Source organism: Littorina saxatilis, linkage group LG12, assembly GCF_037325665.1.
Source record: "Littorina saxatilis isolate snail1 linkage group LG12, US_GU_Lsax_2.0, whole genome shotgun sequence".
Classification (NCBI taxonomy): Eukaryota; Metazoa; Mollusca; class Gastropoda; order Littorinimorpha; family Littorinidae; genus Littorina; species Littorina saxatilis.
Window position 1 is genome coordinate 45332577 of NC_090256.1, and position 22243 is coordinate 45354819.

The window sequence follows — 22243 nt, forward strand, 5'->3', positions numbered from 1 at the left end:
AAATACCAATACGACACAAGAAAATCTGAATAAAATCGGTACTGGGCTCTACTTTTGGTATAGTTTGATGAACGAGTCTTTAAAGACAGCCTCTAAAATTTGGCTTTTTCATTTCAACACAAGTGTTCATGATTCTCAGTGTAGATGGGAATTAACAATAACATGTTTTATTAAGCGTCTGCATTACGATGTGTTCATATTTGTGATGCAGGGCAAGTACAATGCCTTAAGTGTCTTCACTGCCTACTCAGCCTTGACTCACTGGGTTCGGATGATCAGTCCCTTGGAAAGCTACGGGGAATTCATCCACATCGACGATGCCCCAACCCCTGATCAGATCAGATCAGAGCAGAGCGTTACAATGATGGAACGTCACTTGGGAGAGCTACTTCCTCGCTTCAAGGCCAGAATGCGCCCTTTCACCATGCTGGCGTTTTCAGTGGCCTACAGCGTCGTTTCCATGGAGACGTCGCAGGAGGTGGTTGCGGCAGATGGTGCGGTGGTGAAGATGCTGTGGGGGGCTGTGGTGGAGGTGGTGGTGCGCTCGCTGAGAATGCTTCTCGACCTGTGGCGGCTTGTCATCCACTTTGTTCGAGGTCAGTTGTCCGTACAGTGGAACCCCCATTTTAAGACCTTCAAAAATCTGACAAAATCAGGTCTTTAAAAGGAGGGAGCCTTAAAATAGGGTTAAATTTACTGAGGTTCTGAGCAGAAAAGCTGAGAAAATCAGTTCTTAACAAGTCGCGTAAGGCGAAATTACTATATTTAGTCAAGCTGTGGAACTCACAGAATGAAACTGAACGCATTGCATTTTTCACAATGACCGTAGTTCGCCGCTCGTGCAAAAGGCAGTGAAATTAACGAGCCTGTTGAGTGCGGTAGTGGTTGCGGTGTGCTGCAGAGCAAGCTTTTCTGTACCTCTCTTCGTTTTAACTTTCTGAGCGTGTTTTTAATCCAAACATATATCTATAGGTGGGCGTCTTTAATCTTGGCACGGAGAGTGTGACATTTTGTAATTTAAAGTTGGATTGTCACAAAAATTGGCATAGTAGTCCGTTGTTCTTTATTAAACTGAAACACATACTTTTCAAGAGAAAAAAGCAATCTTTTTGGCAGTTAAAAGTCCGTTAAATCTCATTTTTAAGCCGATTTTTGTGAAATTTGGTTAGTAGGTCTGTTGTTTCTAACTGAATATCATAACATACTTTTCAAGACAAAAACCAAAGTTTTGGCAGTTTGAAAAACCGTTAAACCCCATTTTTTCACCGATCTTAGTGAAATTTTGTAGGTAGATCTGTTGTCCCTAACTAAATTTCAATTCAAACTTTTGATGAAGAAAAGTAAACTTTTGTCCGTTAAAAACAGTTAAGGTTTGATATTTTTCTTTGATTTTGACGATGTTTGTTTGATAGGACCACAAACCCTGACTGAATTTAGATATACACCTTTTAACCTTTGCCGTGCTTCCTGGGTTCACCTGTACCCAGAGACACACTAAAATCATTGTAACTCTGGAACCATTAAAGGTATCGTTTTGAAATTTTAAGTATCTCTCACACACCTAATTTGCTCTCTGTCTGCAAATTTTTAGTGTGTACATGACACAACATTAAAATTAATTGATTATGTTAATTAACATAAACACTACCGATTGCGCGGGTTCACGCAAACCCATACTTTTAAAGAGTAGTAGTGATTGTAACTATCCTTCTGCCGACGGCGCGAGTTCTGCTACACCCATAATTACCAAAGCGGCGGAACAGTGTCTGTCTGCCTGTTTGTCTCCAAGAGACTGTCTGTCTCTCTGTCTGTCTGTCCGTATCTCTGTCTGTATGTCTGTTGTCAGTTGCTCTGTCTGTCTGTCTGGCTGTCTATCCGTCTATTTGTCTGTCTATCTGACTGTCTGTCTATCTGACTGTCTCTCTCTCTCTGTCTCTCTCTCTCTGTCTCTCTCTCTCTGTCTCTCTCTCTCTGTCTCTCTCTCTCTCTCTGTCTCTCACTCTCTCTCTCTCTCTCTCACTCTCTCTCTCTCTTTCTCTGTCTCTCTCTCTCTCTCTCTGTCTCTCTCTCTCTGTCTCTCTCTCTTAGTCTCTCTCTCTGTCTCTCTCTCTTAGTCTCTCTCTCTGTCTCTCTTTCTTAGTCTCTCTCTCTCTCTTTCTTAGTCTCTCTCTCTCTCTTTCTTAGTCTCTCTCTCTCTTTCTTAGTCTCTCTCTCTCTCTCTTTCTTAGTCTCTCTCTCTCTCTTTCTTAGTCTCTCTCTCTTTCTTAGTCTCTCTCTCTCTTTCTTAGTCTCTCTCTCTCTCTTTCTTAGTCTCTCTTTCTTAGTCTCTCTTCTCTCTCTTTCTTAGTCTCTCTCTCTCTCTCTTTCTTAGTCTCTCTCTCTCTTTCTTAGTCTCTCTCTCTCTTTCTTAGTCTCTCTCTCTCTCTCTTTCTTAGTCTCTCTCTCTCTCTCTTTCTTAGTCTCTCTCTCTCTCTCTCTTTCTTAGTCTCTCTCTCTCTCTTTCTTAGTCTCTCTCTCTCTCTCTCTCTCTCTTTCTTAGTCTCTCTCTCTTTGTCTCTCTCTCTCTCTCTTTCTTAGTCTCTCTCTCTCTCTTTCTTAGTCTCTCTCTCTCTCTCTTTCTTAGTCTCTCTCTCTCTTTCTTAGTCTCTCTCTCTCTCTTTCTTAGTCTCTCTCTCTCTCTCTTTCTTAGTCTCTCTCTCTCTCTCTTTCTTAGTCTCTCAGTCTCTCTCAGTCTCTCCCTCCCCCTCTCCCTCTCCCTCCCCTGCATGAAGTCGGTGAAGGGAGAAACTCGATGCATCCACTGAAGTAGCGCTGTGGGTTTCCCTGAACCCACCCCGTCGTTAGAGAAATAAACGGTAAAAACCCTCTTTCAAATGTATTGGTTCAGACAAACCCGCATCGTCGGGCGTGTGTAGTCAAAAGCGGCATCCGGCAAAGGTTAAGAAGAAAAACAAACTTTTGTCAGTTAAAACCCGTTATATCTCATTTCTGCACCGATTGTGGTCATCAGACGTTGAGGTTAAGCAGACTGATATTTATAGCCTACTCCAACAGGATCAAGCCTGGTACAGGTTCACAGGCCAAATACCTGAGTGTACCGGCTGAATAACAGTGTACGGGCCGAACAGAAATATGTACGGATGACGTCACGACGAAATTACGTATTGTAATGACGTTCAGCGTTCCATTTCGTCATTTTGAAGAATAAATTGCATTGAATTTGCTTGTCAAAACCAGTAGCCATTTGGTGTGTACATCTATTTTGAGTTTTGAACAAAATTCAAACAAGCCTTGCAGCATTTCGATTATATATTTTTTTTATTGATTTTACTGAATTTTAAATCGATTTTGTCATTCAAAATTCACTGTTTGGAGAGTACAGCAGTCCCTGCAATGTACGGCCCCCGGCGTGAGCGGACACCTGACATGTACGGACACATTTGCTCGGCACGGAGTGTTTTCCTTCTATATTTGCCCCCCCTTAAACGGACACCTGCAAAACGTGGACGCGGACACTCATTTTCGGTCCCAACAGCAGGTCATACCTCCAATGAACGGACAGACCATCGTCAAATTTTCACCACAACAAAATCGATAACAGAGCAGTCCGGCTCTTGGTACAAAGATCACAGCCGCAATGGTGTGATGACAGTCACTGATAACTTGAGTGCACGTGTACCCATCGTGTGTCTGTGTGTAACCTCTTTCATTGACAAGATACTCTTGTTTCCCCTCAGCCTTGACCAGTGAGTCGGTTGCCTAATCTATGAACCCTTCAGTTGTCTTGCTTTGTCAAAAGTTAGGACACAGTCAACTGGTTTTGCTCTGAGTGAACAGTGCAGCTGGCCTCTCTGGCCACAGCCCCAAACAGTACATGGCTGGAGGGAGTGAGAGAGAGAAAGGGGGGGGGGGGTGGAGGGTTAGCTGGCTAAACTCTGTGGGGTGTCCGGTGTCACCGCATGTCAGCAGGAAGAGCATTGGAGAGAAATAGAGAGGTGTACTCTTCCACACAATTTCCAAGCATCAGTTGTCACGGCTTGGGGTAGGCATTAGTGAGGGAGAGTGGGAGCTGTGTTATGTACAGTGTATTTCCGACTGAAGAGTGAGAAGTCACTGCCATGCCACATGATCGGCATGCAGTCAATAAAGCCAGACAAGAAACAAATAAATTACTTGATTATGACATGCAGCTCTATCTGCTGCTATTTATTCAAACTGGTTTTCAAGCTTATTCTTGCAAAGCATCTGCACACGCTCCTCTGTGCTGTGTTTATGTGGCTGCTTTCGTATGTCAGTGCATGGTGAGTGTGTTCACTGCCTTGAGGATTTATTTTATCTCTTCTTTTCAACACTTTTCATACAAATCCTTTTTACAGAACGTTTAAAGAAGTATTAGGAGTTTATTGTTATTGTTTAGTAGCCACAAGAAGTGATTAGCATAGACTCAATCCTGTTGTTTGTGTGTCTCCTTGTGAGTGTATGGGGGAGGGGGTACATGGTGTGGTCACCCCTCCCGTGACCGGACACCTGCAATGTACGGACAGTTTTGCTATGGCCCAAGGGTGTCCGTTCATGAGAGGGACTGCTGTAACATGCTTGTGGTGTGTTCTCAGGAGTGTTTTTTCCAAAGTCAAATGTCTCTTGAATCTTTGGGGTATGGCAACATAATGATTTCATAAGAGACATCCATAGTGTGATTCGACTTGCTATTCACAGCACAAAGAAGCCAGTGAAAATGTGAGTTCTTGAGACCATTTGTTATTGAATATGTTAGTGTATGTGCTTTGCTGGCCTTAGATGATTCTACTCTCATATTTTCTTGAAAAATGGATGTACGCGACCGACTTTTTACCGTGCCTGTTTAGGCGAAATGCCTTGTCATTTATCAACTTTGCTTAGCATCATTTAACTTTCATCCTTTGTGGTATTTTCAACACCTGTATCGCATTTGAAAACTGTGTAATTTTAAAAAACGAGCACTTCAAAGTTGCGTGTTGACCGATGTCACACATTTCGTCGCCATTTTGACTCGCTCATCGGATTACAAAAATATATTATAAATTCACAAGAACAGATTTTTGTAATATTGAGCGTTCATTTTATTAGTAAAATGCCTCAGAAGGCAAATGAATAACATTTGGTTCTGTCATATTTGCAGCAATGTGTCCAAACACATCCCCAAAGTTGTACACCTATCAATTTTTGGTCTGTGCTCAGTATCAGAGACGCCCATATATGTTTTTGGAATCAGGAACAGACAAGGAATAAGATGAAATTGTTTTTAAATTGATTTCGGAAATTTAATTTTAATCATAATTTTTATATTTTTAATTTTCAGAGCTTGTTTTTAATCCGAATATAACATATTTATATGTTTTTGGAATCAGAACATGATGAAGAATAAGATGAACGTAATTTTGGATCATTTTATAAAAAAAAAATGTAATTACAATTTTCAGATTTTTAATGACCAAAGTCATTAATTAATTTTAAGCCTCCAAGCTGAAATGCAATACATGGGTGCAACCTGGAAAATTCCAAAAACCGGCAAAAGTTGGGGTCCAGCTTTTTTAGTATTTAAAATGCCAAAAAAACCTTCTCCTGGAACAAAAACATCGGCAGCCGATGAAACCAAAAACTGGCTGCCGGCATGTAGCCGGCAGAGTTGCACCCATGGCAATACCAAAGTCCGGCCTTCGTCGAAGATTGCTTGGCCAAAATTTCAATCAATTTTATTGAAAAATGAGGGTGTGACAGTTCCGCCTCAACTTTTACAAAAAGCCGGATATGACGTCATCAAAGACATTTATCCAAAAAATGAAAAAAACGGCTGGGGATATCATACCCAGGAACTCTCATGTAAAATTTCATAAAGATCGGGCCAGTAGTTTACTCTGAATGGCTCTACACACACGCACAGACACACACACACACACCACGACCCTCGTTAAAACATTTAGTCAAAACTTTACTAAATGTAACAAGTCGCGTAAGGCGAAAATACAATATTTAGTCAAGTAGCTGCCATTTTTCAGCAAGACCGTATGCTCGTAGCATCGTCAGTCCACCGCTCATGGCAAAGGCAGTGAAATTGACAAGAAGAGCGGGGTAGTAGTTGCGCTAAGAAGGATAGCACGCTTTTCTGTACCTCTCTTTGTTTTAACTTTCTGAGCGTGTTTTTAATCCAAACATATCATATCTATATGTTTTTGGAATCAGGAACCGACAAGGAATAAGATGAAAGTGTTTTTAAATTGATTTGGACAATTTAATTTTGATAATAATTTTTATATATTTAATTTTCAGAGCTTGTTTTTAATCCGAATATAACATATTTACCGTACTTTCCGGGTCATAAGGCGCGACTTTTTTCCTCGAGTTCGACCCCTGCGTCTTGTATAACGAAGCGTCTAATCCGTGTATGAAATACGAAAAAAATCAAAGAGACCGCCTGAGTACCAGTCAAACAACTTGTGATAATGCATGTTTCAGCTACTAGGTACTGCCCTGGCCAAGTTTCCTCGAGCTCTCAAGCCACCCAGCTATCACAATGCCTGCCTTTGATCTGGCCGCACACACAGAGCACACAATTATTTCCACTCTGTTAAACTCGGTCACTGACCCGGTGCAGGAAGTATTTCCTCTCTCAGATATGAAGGGGAACCACCTCTCATGGCAAAAACTGGGTCATTGACCCCTGGGAAGAAGGTCGTGTCTATAAACAAGGACACCCAGCTATCACAATGTCTTTGATCTCGCCGCACACACAGAGTTCGACTCTGTTAAACTCGGTCACTGACCGGTCACTGACCCCGAAGCAGGAAGTGTTTCCTCTCTCAGATATGACAGGAACCACCTCTCATGGCAAAAACTCGGTCATTGACCCCTGGGAAGAAGGTCGTGTCTATAAACAATGGACCTGGCTTTGATCTCGCCGGCTTATTTTCATTCTTCGACTACCGGTATACTTTTTCAATTTTGGTGCGCCCTATCGGCCCCCTGCGTCCAATGGGTGACGATTACAAATTTTTTTAAAAAGAAGGGGGTGCGTCTTAGATAACGAAGCGCCTTGTCACCCGGAAAGTACGGTATATGTTTTTTGAATCAGCAAATGATGGAGAATAAGATAAACGTAAATTTGGATCGTTTTATAAATTTTTATTTTTTTTTACAATTTTCCGATTTTTAATGACCAAAGTCATTAATTAATTTTTAAGCCACCAAGCTGAAATGCAATACCGAACCCCGGGCTTCGTCGAAGATTACTTGACCAAAATTTCAACCAATTTGGTTGAAAAATGAGGGCGTGACAGTGCCGCCTCAACTTTCACGAAAAGCCGGATATGACGTCATCAAAGACATTTATCAAAAAAATGAAAAAAACGTATGGGGATTTCATACCCAGGAACTCTCATGTCAAATTTCATAAAGATCGGTCCAGTAGTTTAGTCTGAATCGCTCTACACACACACACACAGACAGACACACACACACATACACCACGACCCTCGTCTCGATTCCCCCCTCTATGTTAAAACATTTAGTCAAAACTTGACTTAATGTAAAAAGGAAGGAGTCTTAAATTGGAAGGTCTGAAAAGGGGGGGTTCCACTGTTCTAATTGTTATAAAACTATTTTCTCTGTGTGTAAAAATAAGAAAGCAATGACATTGTGTACACTACATTGGGGTGTGCACATTAAAGATCCCACGATTGACAAAAGGGTCTTTCCTGGCAAAATTTTATAGGCATAGATAAAAAAATGTCCCTCAAAATACCCGTGTGACTTGGAATAATAGGCCGTGAAAAGTAGGATATGCGCCGAAATGGCTGCGATCTGCTGTAGTGGGGCTCCTATGTTGCAAAATCATTCAAATCATGCAACAAACACCAAATTCAGCAAATATGAAGAGTTTTATGTGCTTAACAAAACCTGATACAGAGCCACCGCGAAAAATAAAAAAATGGGTAGTTTTTAAACAATTTTTCAAAATGGCCGCCAGTGTAAAAATTGGGTATGTTAGGCATATTTCACTTCATGTGATTAACAGCAAATTTGGCGTAAATGGACATTTGCTTTTGCTTAACAAAACCTGATACAGAGCCACCGTGAAAAAATTAAAAAATCAGTAGTTTTTTTAACAATTTTCAAAATGGCCGCCAATAAAAGGGTATTTAGGCATTTTTGGTGCTACAAGACATTCTCTTGCAATAGAAACTAACACAAAAACATTTTTTAAACAAAACAATACATGTATTGTTGGTGCAGAGAATGATTGGACGGTGTGGGTGGCAGCGTTGAAGAATTTGTGGATTACCTAAACTGTGCAAAAATAAATATATTGCACCAATTTTCATACCAAAACGAAAACATTCATTCCTGTGCTGTTGTATTCAATGTATGCTATTGAGGGCACTCAACTTGGCTAACTGGAACACTTTTAAGATAAAATGTGGCCTTTACATGGGTTATTTGACCGCCGCCCAAATAAGGGTACCCCCAAAATAAAACTGATAAAAATGTAATGTATCAACTCAAAAGTCGACTAAAATTCATAATCGCTGTATTTCGAAAACGTTGTTTGTTCTCATGTGTTTACACAACTAGCACATTCCGGTAAGTGTATATACTCAAAAGAAACTTTGGCAGTACTTGAAACAACCATCTGTCATATTATACATGCGAAGTCAAACATATGTGGGATGTAAGTTAACAAACCTGTGGCAGTTTTTAAAATATCATTTCGTGAAGATTTGAAAGTGAACTCAAACGGTTGAACTACGCCTCGTGTGTAGACACACATTCCTGAAAGTTTCAACGCAACCCACTTGGTCATTGCTAAAATACATGGATTTTAGTTGACTTGGGTATCCCTCAAATTTGACACATAAACATCTCATCCGTGAGATCGACACATACATCAGTAGGTACAATGGCACAACACTAGAAATATGCAAGATGGCGAAATAAAACAACCTGTTCTGGATGGATAATCAAGTTGACTTTCTCTTCGTATACAACAGTGACCCAGTTGTGCCTCAGGAATTGTCGTCGGCTTTTTAAAAGGTACCCGAAGTTTTTGTCGCATCTCTTTGTCACGTCAAGGGTATCCTTATTTTGACGGTGTAAATGATGATGTAAAAAAAACAACAAATGTGCCAGATAGCGAAGATGCGAGCCTTTAATGGCATAGCCAGTTTGAATAAATTGACACAGGAATAAATGTTTGAGTTGGGGTATGAAAATGGGTGCAATAATATTTTTGCACAGTTTAGATGCTGACAGTTTTCACAGGCATGCAAGCACATTTGCAGAAAGCTGTGGTCTGCAGTCCTTCTTAGCAGCATTTCCAGCGTTTTGTTGTACAGCTCTTCTTGCAGGCACACCTCATGAGTTCTCGGCACACGCTGGATACCTCTTGGAAAGCTCGTCCAGAATGACTCCCACTTTCCAGCCTTGAACTGCCAGCCCACAGAGTTTGGAAGTCTAATAGGTAGATGGCTCTTCTCAATCTCATGTCCTGCAGCAGCAGTAAGGGGATTATGGTCAATTTGGCAGCTCTTTTTACTGAAGAGGTACCGTCTAGCACTATTTACACCCAGTACGTTGCTGGTTTTGTCCTACAAATGTACACCAAAAAGCTCTTGTGCTGCCCTGTCAGTGGTACTCAGCTTACAAAGAGGAGCAGACAACATGAAGAAAGTTTGAGTGACGTCTTCAAATGCTTGCCATACTTCCCAAGCCTTCTGATTCCCCAATACCATTGAAGAACGACATAGTGTCACAGCCTGTAAGGCTATGCAAAATGGGCAGACAGGGTGACTTCTCTTGACCAATGGCTTTGGCAATGTGATACACTTCACGAGCAGAACACAGCTGGAATGAGAAGCAGACTGTCTGGCCTCCTCTACATCCATGGTGCAGGAAATCAGCCTGGGGTACCCTTCACACAAAAGATCAAAAGTGACATTTTTATTTGAATGTATTTGAATAATTACTGTTTCAGGTTAAAAAACAAACAAACACAGTTTCCAGTGACCGAACTGATTCTGGAATCTTTCTGACCGCTACATTTATTCGCTTAAAACAGTCGCTAACAGAATGTTGACCATAGTGAGGGTACGTTAAACCCATCAAATTCACAGAGGTCGCTTACAAATGATGTGCAAACATGTTCCAATTAATACAAATAAAAAAATCTTACTGATAAGCTAGACAGGATGTATTAGGTAACAAACCTTGATACAGTAGTACTTGTGAAATCAGCTCCCTTCTGTGGCACCGGAATAATTGCAGAACGCTTGTTCCCAGGAACCGGCATGTGGTGTAACTCGTGTATATATCCTGTAAAAATAAAATTCACACCAATGCACGGTCAACTTAAAATAAGCAAAAGGATGAGAAACAAACAACAAACCAAAATTGTAAAACTCAAAGAGCGGTACCTCTTCATTTTTCAAAACCACTTATCTCATTTGATTAGCATACACTGTATGCTTTTGTCTGTTACCTACCGTCTTTGAAAGTTTGATCACAACACTGTAAAGACATGGGGAGTGGAGTGTTTTTATCTCCAGCTGGTCATCCTACTATCTGGCCTACCCTCACTCAGTTTTTGACTCTACCCCTCCCCACCTCAGCCGTTCAGAGACTTATGGAAGTCCTTAACGTAGGCAGGACTAATCATTGATCATACCATGAACAATCTCTTTCACCTCGCCTTTTATTCAAAGTTCGTTTAATCTGTTTAAAATCACCAGCGTGGCGATCATGATTTCCTTACTTGTAATCAACAGATAGATCTAGATCTATCAGCATCACTGACAATCCAGCTAATGAGCTATTGCAAGATTAAACAAAGTCTCTGCATTTCAGCGCTTCACCCGATGAATAACAGACCCCAGGGGAGAATTAAACAGTAAAATGATGTGACATTGGTGAATGGATGCGTATTCTTGAAAACTTACCTTCAGAAACGTTGTTTTCGCTCAAATCAAAACACGCAATGTTGCGGAGGCCGCCATCTTGAATTTTTATGCTGCGGATATATAACATTCTAAAAACGATCAAATTAAATACCAGAACACAAAAATACCCATAAGAGTATTTATGTCATGCATGTGTTATCAGCAGACAACTTCTGGTGCGTGGTAAACCATTGAATTTTACATTTGCTGAGTTGGGATTATTTAATGCTGAGCGCTTTTGGTACGAATTTCGTCTGCTGTAAATGCAGCCTTTTATTCCCTATCAAAAACAAAAAAACCGATTTCTGAAGTGGCTCTGTATCTGAAATCTCTTAAATAATCATAAGGAACAATATCACAAAGTATGATGTTTGTTGCAAGATGTGAATGATTTATTAGTGCGTCTGCAACATACGAGCCCCACTACTGGTCGATGTGAATGCGTGATGTATTGTGTAAAAAATTCCATCTCACACGGCATAAATAGATCCCTGCGCCTTGAGTCCGAGTCTGGAGATACGCGCGCGATATAAGACTTCATATAACATAGACATTACTTTTCAGTATTTCAATTTGTAGCTCCGAGTGATTAGGAAAAACATTTTAAGCAAGTAAAGGTTACCCTACTCAGTTTGAAGGCCCTTTCTCATACCTTCAGTCTCAAGTGATCAAGATGATTCTTTTAGTCACTGAGCATGGCCAACAAGAAGTAAGTGAAGCACGTTATACAATTTTGAAAAGCTCAGCAAGTTTCAACAACTGCCAAGCACACACACTGGCTCCATGTGAAATAGCCATGCTAGAGATGTGAGAATGGTCAGTGTGTGTGTGTGTGTGTGTGTGTGTGTGTTTTTGCAACAAACACTGAGGACATTCCATGGTTCGCGTTTGCTCTTTGAATGATTTCAGCGGAACAAAGAGAAGAAGAGTCGATGAAGGCTGTGATGGTGATGACCAGACTGCTGACCTGTGGGGAATTGTCCGACGTCCTGAGGGATTACCAGGCCAGCATCAAGCAGCAGGTGGAAGAGCTGACAGCGACTGTCAAGGTGTGTAACAAATAATAATAATAATAATAATAAATAACTTTTCCATAGCGCGAGTCCCATCAAATGGCTCCAGGCACTTTACAATTTAATTCTGAATCAAACGAGCAAACATATAACGAGCATACCAATCACTGAAGCAAACATCAACAAAAACACCAAGCTTAACTGGGCTTACATGACAGTAACAGTTCGTCCACCATTCCACATGGTGAAGACTAACTATTTTATTGTGTGGGTTTTTCAACAAATTCGTGATTTTTGAAACACTGAACTGTTTAGTTATTGTTTCATGTGTATGTCATAGCTTTTTGCTTGTTTCTTTTGTTTTGGTTTTGTTTGTCTTCTTCTTCTTCTCGTGCGCTTGGTTTCGTTTGTTATGAGAGGTGTTGTGTATTGTTTGTTTTAAATGTCAGGGGTGTCGTTTGGGTCGGCCCTTCGGCCAATCGCCGATTTATTTTACTTTGGCCGAAACTTTCATGTCCCAATCGGCCAAATGTCCGAAGAGTATTCGCCTGAATCGGCCAAAGTTTGTCCAGTTTTTGTATTGGTCAGGCTTTGATTGCTAAAACTGCTGCCGATGTACTTAATCAACTGACTTACGTTTATTTCCTTCGCGAATACCAAAAACAAAACATCAATGTTTTGAACGGAAGCCATTGACGAAAATTATAGATGCCAGAGTGGTTTCCCTTGGACAAGGGAACCACACTCTCAGCGTTTGCGTTCGCCGGTTCGCGATAGTTTATCAGTCAGTCAGTGCTTTCGATTTGGATTTGAACATCATGTTGCAACCAAAAAAGAAGAAAACTAAATTGGCCAAGGTTTGCTACTTTTCGCCAAGGTAAGTGATTCCGGACAAAATGACAGTAACACCGCGAATGTGGACAGTGTCAGTGTGAGTGGTAGTAGTGTTGTCGAGTCGATCGAAGCAGACGACATAGCAGACGATAGTCACAGCGAATCGAAATCTGCTGAGCCAGAGAATGAAAAGCGTCCTCCAAATCGTGGTTTCCAAGCAAAAGGGCTCATCCTACACGGTCTTTTATTGGTGTTTTACCAGTCATGTTTCCCAAGGCTTGTCAAGATTTGCACAAGATTGGAAGAGTTTTACTTTCAAGAAATTAAAGTTAAAGGTTTGAAAAAGTTTCAGAGAACTCCTGTGTGTTGTAGTAGTTAAATCAGCAAAGCTGATTGTTTCAGTTGCAGTATGCAACATATAATCCAGGGGCGGATTAGGGGAAGGGGGGGGGGATACTGGGGTTCCAGCCCCCCCCCCCCCCCCCCCCCAAAAAAAAAAAATTCTGTCTGTGAATATCTTTTATTTTTTCTGTCTGTAAAGCCGGGGGAAGAGTTAATTGTTTAATTGTCACAGTATGCGACATGTCTCCCTTCTAACCATACTATATGATGTCGGGAGCAGATATCAGTGAAGATAAATTGCCATTATTTATACTAATGTTAAAAGAAATAATGAGTGGCTGCTGACACCAATTGATCATGTTTAAAATCAAGGATAAGCCACAAATTGTTTATAAAATAGCTAAAATTCTTCAGCTTCAGGGGGGCTTTGCCCCCCAGACCCCCAACGGGACCCTGAACCCCAGGTTGTAATACCACCCCACCCACCCCTCTGGCTTAACTGCTCCGCCCCTGTAATCTGTGTTCCTAAGACAATGATTGTATGTATTGGTGTTCCCCTCTTGAGTTTTGTGCTTCAATGTTGCGGTGACTTTGGATGAGCCAAAATAATAGCCGAACATTTTCCAAGATGTCCTAAAGCTTTCTGACAGTTTCGGCCAAATGTCCCAACATGAAAATGTCTAGCAACACCCCTGAATGTACACGTTTATGAAATCAGATTTCGGATTTGATATTGCTCAGGGTCCATTAGTAAGCAAAACACTCCAAAGCAATTATTAGTGAAGAAACGTTACATTATTAAAGAACTCTCTCTACCTGCTTCACCGAACATCTGGCAGATATTCGGCATCGCCGCTGTAGGTCTGTTGCCCAACATTTTAACAGCAGCAACCACACCTCCCTGGATGCACGTGTGAGAGGTGTCTGGCAAATGTACAGCACCTCCATGGACAGAAAACAAGTAGAGTCCGATTTCATATTATCCCTGGGCACATCCACACCTGACGGTTTGAATGCGAAAATGTGATGTTCATGTATTCCCCAAACATACTGTGGATTTACGGTACGTGTGTGTGTGTGTGCGTGTACGTATTTGTATCAATCAATCAATCAATATGAGGCTTATATCGCTCGTATTCCGTGGGTACAGTTCTGAGCGCAGGGATTTTAATTTAAAAAAAATTTTTTTATGCAATTTATATCGCGCACATATTCAAGGCGCAGGGATTTATTTATGCCGTGTGAGATGGAATTTTTTTACACAATACATCACGCATTCACATCGGCCAGCAGATCGCAGCCATTTCGGCGCATATCCTACTTTTCACGGCCTATTATTCCAAGTCACACGGGTATTTTGGTGGACATTTTTATCTATGCCTATACAATTTTGCCAGGAAAGACCCTTTTGTCAATCGTGGGATCTTTAACGTGCACACCCCAATGTAGTGTACACGAAGGGACCTCGGTTTTTCGTCTCATCCGAAAGACTAGCACTTGAACCCACCACCTAGGTTAGAAAAGGGGGGAGAAAATTGCTAACGCCTTGACCCAGGGTCGAACTCGCAACCTCTCGCTTCCGAGCGCAAGTGCGTTACCACTCGGCCACCCAGTCCAGTATGTGTGCGTGCATGTTTTTTCCTTCTTTTTTTTTCCCCCCCCCCCCCCCGTTTATGAATGTGTTTTACTTTTTGTTTGTGTGCCCCTGACATCATCCAACCACTTCTCTCCCCTGTCATTTATTTCCGTTCCTAGAGTTCCTTCCCTTTTTTGCGTGTTTCCCCTTAATTTTTTTTTCAAACCTTGTTCGTTGCGTGTTGCGTCTGCTTTTTGTTGCCTTTTGTGTGTGTTTTTTTCCCTGATGAAGCTTTCATAAGCGAAAATTCGTATCTTCCTGTGCTGTTCTTTTATCGGTGAGTACAGAAATCCTTTGTTTTTGAGTCACTTGAGAAAAAGTGACTATGTAATCGGTCAGTGTTAGTCTGTCCGGCCGGCCGTCTGGCCGGCCGTCCGTAGACACCACCTTAACGTTGGACTTTTCTCGGAAACTATCAAAGCGATCGGGCTCATATTTTGTTTAGTCGTGACCTCCAATGACCTCTACACTTTAACGATGGTTTCGTTGACCTTTGACCTTTTTCAAGGTCACAGGTCAGCGTCAAAGGAAAAATTAGACATTTTATATCTTTGACAAAGTTCATCGGATGTGATTGAAACTTTGTAGGATTATTCTTTACATCAAAGTATTTACATCTGTAGCCTTTTACGAACGTTATCAGAAAAACAAGGGAGATAACTAGCCTTTTCTGTTCGGCAACACACAACTTAACGTTGGGCTTTTCTCGGAAACTATAAAAGTGACCGGGCTCAAATTTTATGTGAACGTGACTCATTGTGTTGTGAATAGCAATTTCTTCCTGTCCATCTGATGCCTCATATAATATTCAGAACTGCGAAAGTGACTCGATCGAGCGTTTGCTCTTCTTGTTTAACTTTGTTACATTATTGAACAAAACTTTGTTGTAAAGTAGTGCTGATGTGCTGACAAGTGCCGTGTTTTTCCATCCAGGATATAACGCCTCATGTTGAAGACATGTCTTGGTGGCAGGACTTCTTGAAAGCTTCAGCGTGAACGTACCGTGCCAGATAAATGATTGGCTTGAGGTCTCGGCTGCAAGACTTCCTTGTAATAAAGACAGTACATTTGCTGGAGATATGGACTGCATACTGACAGAGTTGTCCAAAAGACCGGCTTGACGACAAGAACCAGTACATCTTGCTGACACCATGAAAAACATAAACTCATCTAACTTCAGAAATAGAATGCTTTTTCAATAACAGTAAAAAGCGGAATTAATTCTTTCAGCAAAGAAAAGGTGTTTTAAAGGCTTTCTGATTTATGGATGCATCAACTAGAAAGCTTTCTCAATGGTTTTAACTCTTTTGGGGTGGATAATTGGTAACCCTAATATTACTGTATCAGAAGAAGAAGAGCTGATCAATATTTTACACGCTTCTTACCCCGTAGGGATATTTAATTTCTGTTACACACTGGGTTGTCATAGTCACTGTTGTTTGGATTTCGTTAGAATTTCGTTAACCTTTATCCAATGCACTCAAAATGATCAAGAGCTGGTGGGTATAGGAATAAAACAAAAGCCTTTACATGATTGTAATAATTGTATTATATGGCTGTGTGTGGGTGACAGAGAGTGAGTGGGAAGGGGAGGGAAAACGCTTATGTGCATGTGTCCATTATTGAGAGTGTTGGTTTGGGGTAGAATGCATGTGTATGCACCATATTTGAGCAAGAAGACATGAAAACAACTATGAAATAAAACCTTGATGATGATGCAGAGTTCAAATGTGCGTCATTTGTATCTGTATGTGGGTGTCTGTGTGTGAGTGACATCAACTGAACATCACAGTTTTGTCAAAAATAATCCTGCATGTGGGTGTGTGAGTGACAGAGAGATCGAAAATGTATTCACTTGGCTTTGCCTTCTTGCTCTCTGCTCAAATCAACAGTTAATCTATCCATTAATTCGACAAGTCTGGCGGTGGAACGAAGTTCAGGGGTGGATGTTGCAGTGAGTGCTGGGACGGGGCGGCGTGAGAGCATACTGGGAGAGGGAACAAGCGGGACAAGCAAGAGAGGATGAAAAAAAAAAATTAAAAATTAAAATTAAAAAAACAAAAAGAAGAAGACAAAAAAAAGTTAATCTATTAGTCAAAATGGGGGCAGGGAGATTTGAAACTGATATCCCAAAGATCAAAACACGGGCACACACTCGCACACCTCAAGATCTCTCTCTCTCTCTCTCTGTATCTATTTATTTATGCAATGTTTTTGATGCAATTGTAAAAAGAGCACCAAATATTATTCCCTTCAAAAATCGACTGGATGAGGATGACAACATTTCAAGCATAATGTCTAAATTTGAGGAAGGATTCAAATCAATACCCTGAATTAGTGTATACGCAAAACCCTATTCAAACATTGAAAAACACGAGCTGTTGGAACGCTTTATGGGCCTCACAGTCTACTGCACTTCTGTTCCAACAAACGAAACTGAACTAATGATTTTTTTTTAAGAAGGTTTTTCACTACTGTAGAACCCCCTTATTAAGACCTCCAAAAGTGAGAGAATCTGGTTTTAAAATGGAGGGAGTCTTAAAATGGGAATAAATGTACAGAAGTTATGAACAGAAAAATCTGAGAAAACAGGGCCTAACAAGTCGCGTAAGGCGAAATTACTACATTTAGTCAAGCTGTGGAACTCACAGAATGAAACTGAACGTAGTCCGCCGCTAGTGCAAAAGGCAGTGAAAGTGACGAGCCTGTTTGGCGTGGTAGCGGTTGCGCTGTGCTTCATAGCACGCTTTACTGTACCTCTCTTCGTTTTAAGTTTCTGAGCGTGTTTTTAATCCAAACATATCATATCTATATGTTTTTGGAATCAGGAACCGACAAGGAATAAGATGAAATTGTTTTTAAATCGATTTCGGAAATTTAATTTTGATCATGATTTTTATATTTTTAATTTTCAGAGCTTGTTTTTAATCCAAATATAACATCTTTATATGTTTTTGGAATCAGAACATGATAAAGAATAAGATGAACGTAAATTTGGATCGTTTTATAATTTATTTTTTTTTTTACAATTTTCAGATTTTTAATGACCAAAGTCATTAATTAATTTTTAAGCCACCAAGCTGAAATGCAATACCGAAGTCCGGCCTTCGTCGAAGATTGCTTGGCCAAAATTTCAATCAATTTGATTGAAAAATGAGGGTGTGACAGTGCCGCCTCAACTTTTACAAAAAGCCGGATATGACGTCATCAAAGACATTTATCGAAAAAAAGAAAAAAACGTCCGGGGATATCATTCCCAGGAACTCTCACGTCAAATTTCATAAAGATCGGTCCAGTAGTTTACTCTGAATCGCTCCACACACACACGCACAGACACACACGTACACGCACACACACACACACACACACATACACCACACCCTCGTCTCGATTCCCCCCTCTACGTTAAACATTTAGTCAAAACTTGACTAAATGTAAAAAGGAGGGGTCTTTAAGTTCGGGGTCTTAAAAGGTTCCACCCTGACAATACTTTCACTGATTCTTGTATCAGTAGCCATTGGGTTGTACAAACAACACATTCAACAGATAAGCAATTAAGCATGAATGAGTGGTGGCCCTGTGCATGACTTTGTGGATGAATGATAGAGAAAATGAATCTTATCAGAGTTTGTTCGTCATGTAATTTATCACTTATTTTTGTATGCACTATTTTTTTTTATTTTTTAAACCCTGGTTGGATAGTTTAAGCAAGACTTTTAGTTATTTTGTATTTTTTTCTAATTATTTTTCTTTTTAAAGTCACAAGACAAGGTATGAGACAGGCACTTTTTCCTAGCTCCCCCACAAGACAAGGGGAAGTATAATCTCCGGAACAAATTGCCTTAAACATAAAAATAATACGTCTCTCTCTCTCTCTCTCTCTCTCTCTCTCTCTAGATGTTGAGCGCAGCAGATATTTTGACTCCAAGCGCCTGTAGCTGCAGGACAAACTCCCCAAAACGCGAACTCGCGTGAATTCCTCTGCACCAATGAAACCACGTCTGACATTGCTCAATAACTAGCGCAAAATAGACTTTTTGGGAATAATAAACTGGACATTTTGTACGTATTCTTTTTGAGTCTTGTTAAATTTGTGTCAATATGAACTGCGCTGTGATTTTTAGTGACGTTATAGCTGAGGTTGAGTAAAATCTACTTGCCGCAATAGTCCCAAACAAGAAGCAAGGGCCATTAATGGCGGCCGTCGGTTGCGGTTGGATACGCAGGACGCTTCTCTAATCGGATTGTGCATCGCAAGTGCTGCAGCCGTCAGGGAAGCGCGGGATGACAGGTAAGCATCGTCACTGTCTACTTGATGCTCCTGGTGGACTAATAAGCGACTGGTAGTGGCTTGTTAATCGTGAACAAGTGGGAAAGCGATGAGTAGATTTAGTTCGACAAGTACCATCGGTCTGCTCATCGTGTAGAAAGACTTGAAAGAGGCAGAAGACATGGTAGATAAGACTGAAGAGCTTCGGAGTGCTGCTGTTACATTGTTTATTTTATTTGTTTGGTTGTTTGTTTAGCGTCTACGCTGTTTTTACAAAGAGTTTATAGCTTGTGGTTTCCCTGGCAATATTGAACGAGGTTCCTTGATCAGGCAGAGTGAGTAATCAAGCGCTCAATACTAGTACTAAGGAAGCGAACCATTCATAATTCAGTGAACGGAAAATAGATAACAAACGTATTTACCGCTCCAGTCGTGGGATCAGCGTCTGTTGTTCTCGTTCCATTGATCAATGATGTTCACCATTGTGTTGGTTGTGTACACATGTGCAGCCAACTGATTCACTCACCTGTATTCAATTACAGTGGAACCCCCCGTTTAAGACCCACCCCCCACCCCACCCCCCCACCCCTCCTCCCTCTCCAAATTTAGACCATCTCCCTGTTAACTCATTTCAATTTACCTCCATTTTGAGACTTCCTCCTTTTATAAGACCTGGAGGTTCTACTGTATTGATTTAATAGTGATGTCTGTTTCTTCAACAGCGGTACAACTTGTCTCAAAACAAAAAACGAAAACCTCAGAAAACCCCAGAAAACCTCATCAGAAATAAGAAAATTCATCCTTAGATCGTGTTTTGTTACAAAATTGTTTGCAATCATGACTTATATTTGCAACTTTCACCGTTCATGGCTTTATTTTCGTGTTTGTGCGAGGATTTACGAAGGAGCGGAAGCACTAATCACATGACGTCATCAATACTTGTGCTTTCGAGTAACAAGAGTTACCTCCCTTGCATTGAAATTGTTGCATCGATTTCGTCGATAATCCGGCTCTCAACACAAATATAAGGGTGCATGTAGCATGAATCAGGCTTACTTTTCACAGGCATGTCCAATACTTCACTTTGAAGATAGATTTAGTTAGTCTAGATGGGGTTTTCGGAGGTTTTCTGGGTTTTCGGAGACAAGTAGTACCCCTTCAACAGTGCCACAACCATCACTGAAACTAGTAATGAACCAGTGTGGATTGAGTTACAAATCAAATGATACCCACAATGTGAAAAACAAAGAAAAAAACAAGCAAACAAGAGATACCTCATAATGCCTAACAGTAACAGTGTAGATTGAACTGAGAGCAAGTAACATCCAGACAGTATACTGGTCAATCAAATCAACAAACAAGCGGTAACAGAAGCAAAGTGTCACTGTCAGAGCTTGATCTATTTGCAGTGTACGAAAACAAGCTAACAAACAAGAGCTAAGAGGGTAAAGAAATCCAAAAACAAAAAGACTGCCAACGTTCCAAATTCAGAATAAAACAAGTTGCGTAAGGCGAAATTACTACATTTAGTCAAGCTGTCGAACTCACGGAATGAAACTGAAGGCACTCTATTTTTTCACCAAGACAGTACAGCTTCGTCAATCCCCCCGTGAAGGAAATCGCTCACCTCCCACGTGCAAAACGTAGTGATATTGACACGCCAGATTAGCGCGGTAGAGTATTGTGCTAAGCAGGAAAGCGCGCTTTTCTGTATTCTTGTTAACTTTCTGAGCTTGGTTTTTTCTTCTTCTTCAGCGTTCCAGAATTTTTCTGGTTACGTGTGAGCTCATTTGCCCATTTGGGTTCCCCACACTATACTCTGAGAGCATAGTCAGCTCACTCCGCTTTCGTTGAGTAGGCATGCTGGGTATTTTCGTGTTTCCATAACCCACCGAACTCCGACATGGATTACAGGATCTTTTCCGTGCGCACTTGGTCTTGTACTTGCGTGTACACACGAAGGGGGTTAAGTCACAAGCAGGTCTGCACATAAGTTGACCTGGGAGATCGGAAAAATCTCCACTCTTAACCCACCAGGCGGCAGCGACCGGGATTCGAACTCACGACCTCCCGATTAGGAGGCTGACATCTTACCACCACGCCACTGCGCCCGTCTGAGCTTGTTTTGAATACAACCTATCATATCTATATGTTTTTGGAATCAGGAAATGATAAAGAATAAGATGAAATCATTTTTGGATCGATTTCTTACGTTTTAATCGTAAGACTAATTAATCTATTTTCGTTTATTGTGATCACATTTTAAGAGTAAACATGACATATGTATATATTTTTAGATTTAGAATGTTATGAAAAATACGATGCAATCAATTTTAAATCTGTTTGCGAAAAATCGATTTTAATGACAACTTTAATAAGCAAACTCATTAATTAAATTTTAAGCCTCCAAGCTGAAATGCAATACCAAAGTCCGGGCTTTGTCGAAGATTACTTGACCAAAATTTCAATCAATTTGATTGAAAAATGAGGGTGTGACAGTGCCGCCTCAACGTTTACAAAAAGCCGGATATGACGTCATCAAAGACATTTATCGAAAAAAAGAAAAAAACGTCCGGGGATATCATTCCCAGGAACTCTCATGTCAAATTTCATAAAGATCGGTCCAGTAGTTTACTCTGAATCGCTCTACACACGCACACACACACACACACACACACACACATACACCACGACCCTCGTCTCGATTCCCCCTCTATGTTAAAACATTTTGTCAAAACTTCATTAATGTAAAAAACACACAAGAAAAGAACGTTAGTAGAAAGTTTCATTATGACAAAACAAAATACTGACGTGATTTCCTCTTTCTATGACATTAATTTCATAATTAATCATTGTCTCCCTTGTGTCTTCTTCTTCTTCTTCTTCGTCGTTCATGGGCTTAGACTCCCACGTTCACTCATGGTTTTTGCACGAGTGGATTTTTACGTGTATGACCGTTTTTACCCCGCCATTCAGGCAGCATACGCCGATTTCGGGGGAGGCATGCTAGGTATTTTCGTGTTTCTATAACCCACCGAACTCTGACATGGATTACAGGATCTTTTCCGTGCGCACTTGGTCTTGTGCTTGCGTGTACACACGAAGGGGGTTAAGTCACTAGCAGGTCTGCACATAAGTTGACCTGGGAGATCGGAAAAATCTCCACTCTTAACCCACCAGG

The 22243-nt window shown here is 40.8% G+C and overlaps 2 protein-coding genes and 1 long non-coding RNA gene across 7 annotated transcripts in view; 2 read left to right on the forward strand and 1 right to left on the reverse strand.

Annotated features, from left to right (window-relative positions):
• LOC138982045 (testis-expressed protein 10 homolog) overlaps positions 1-16508 on the forward strand; it is a 53811-nt gene extending 37303 nt beyond the window's left edge. Inside the window, exons 14-16 of the mRNA XM_070355257.1 lie at positions 212-596; positions 11877-12016; positions 15726-16508. Coding sequence (XP_070211358.1) covers positions 212-596; positions 11877-12016; positions 15726-15788 — 588 coding nt within the window. The 3' untranslated portion in view covers positions 15789-16508. The remainder of the gene's footprint in view (positions 1-211; positions 597-11876; positions 12017-15725) is intronic.
• On the reverse strand, positions 7895-11391 carry LOC138982049 (uncharacterized). The gene is made up of 3 exons (XR_011460770.1): positions 10968-11391; positions 10239-10344; positions 7895-9943 (listed from the first exon to the last, which is right to left on the reverse strand). It is a non-coding gene; the product is annotated as an uncharacterized lncRNA (long non-coding RNA).
• Positions 16509-18777: 2269 nt separating the features above from the next.
• Positions 18778-22243, forward strand: part of LOC138982050 (ankyrin and armadillo repeat-containing protein-like) — a 78122-nt gene continuing 74656 nt past the window's right edge. For 3 of the 5 annotated variants that reach the window (XM_070355263.1, XM_070355261.1, XM_070355260.1), the window contains exon 1: positions 18778-19083. The gene's annotated coding sequence lies outside the window, so the exon portion shown is untranslated. The remainder of the gene's footprint in view (positions 19084-22243) is intronic. The other 2 variants (XM_070355264.1, XM_070355265.1) reach the window with 1 other exon arrangement.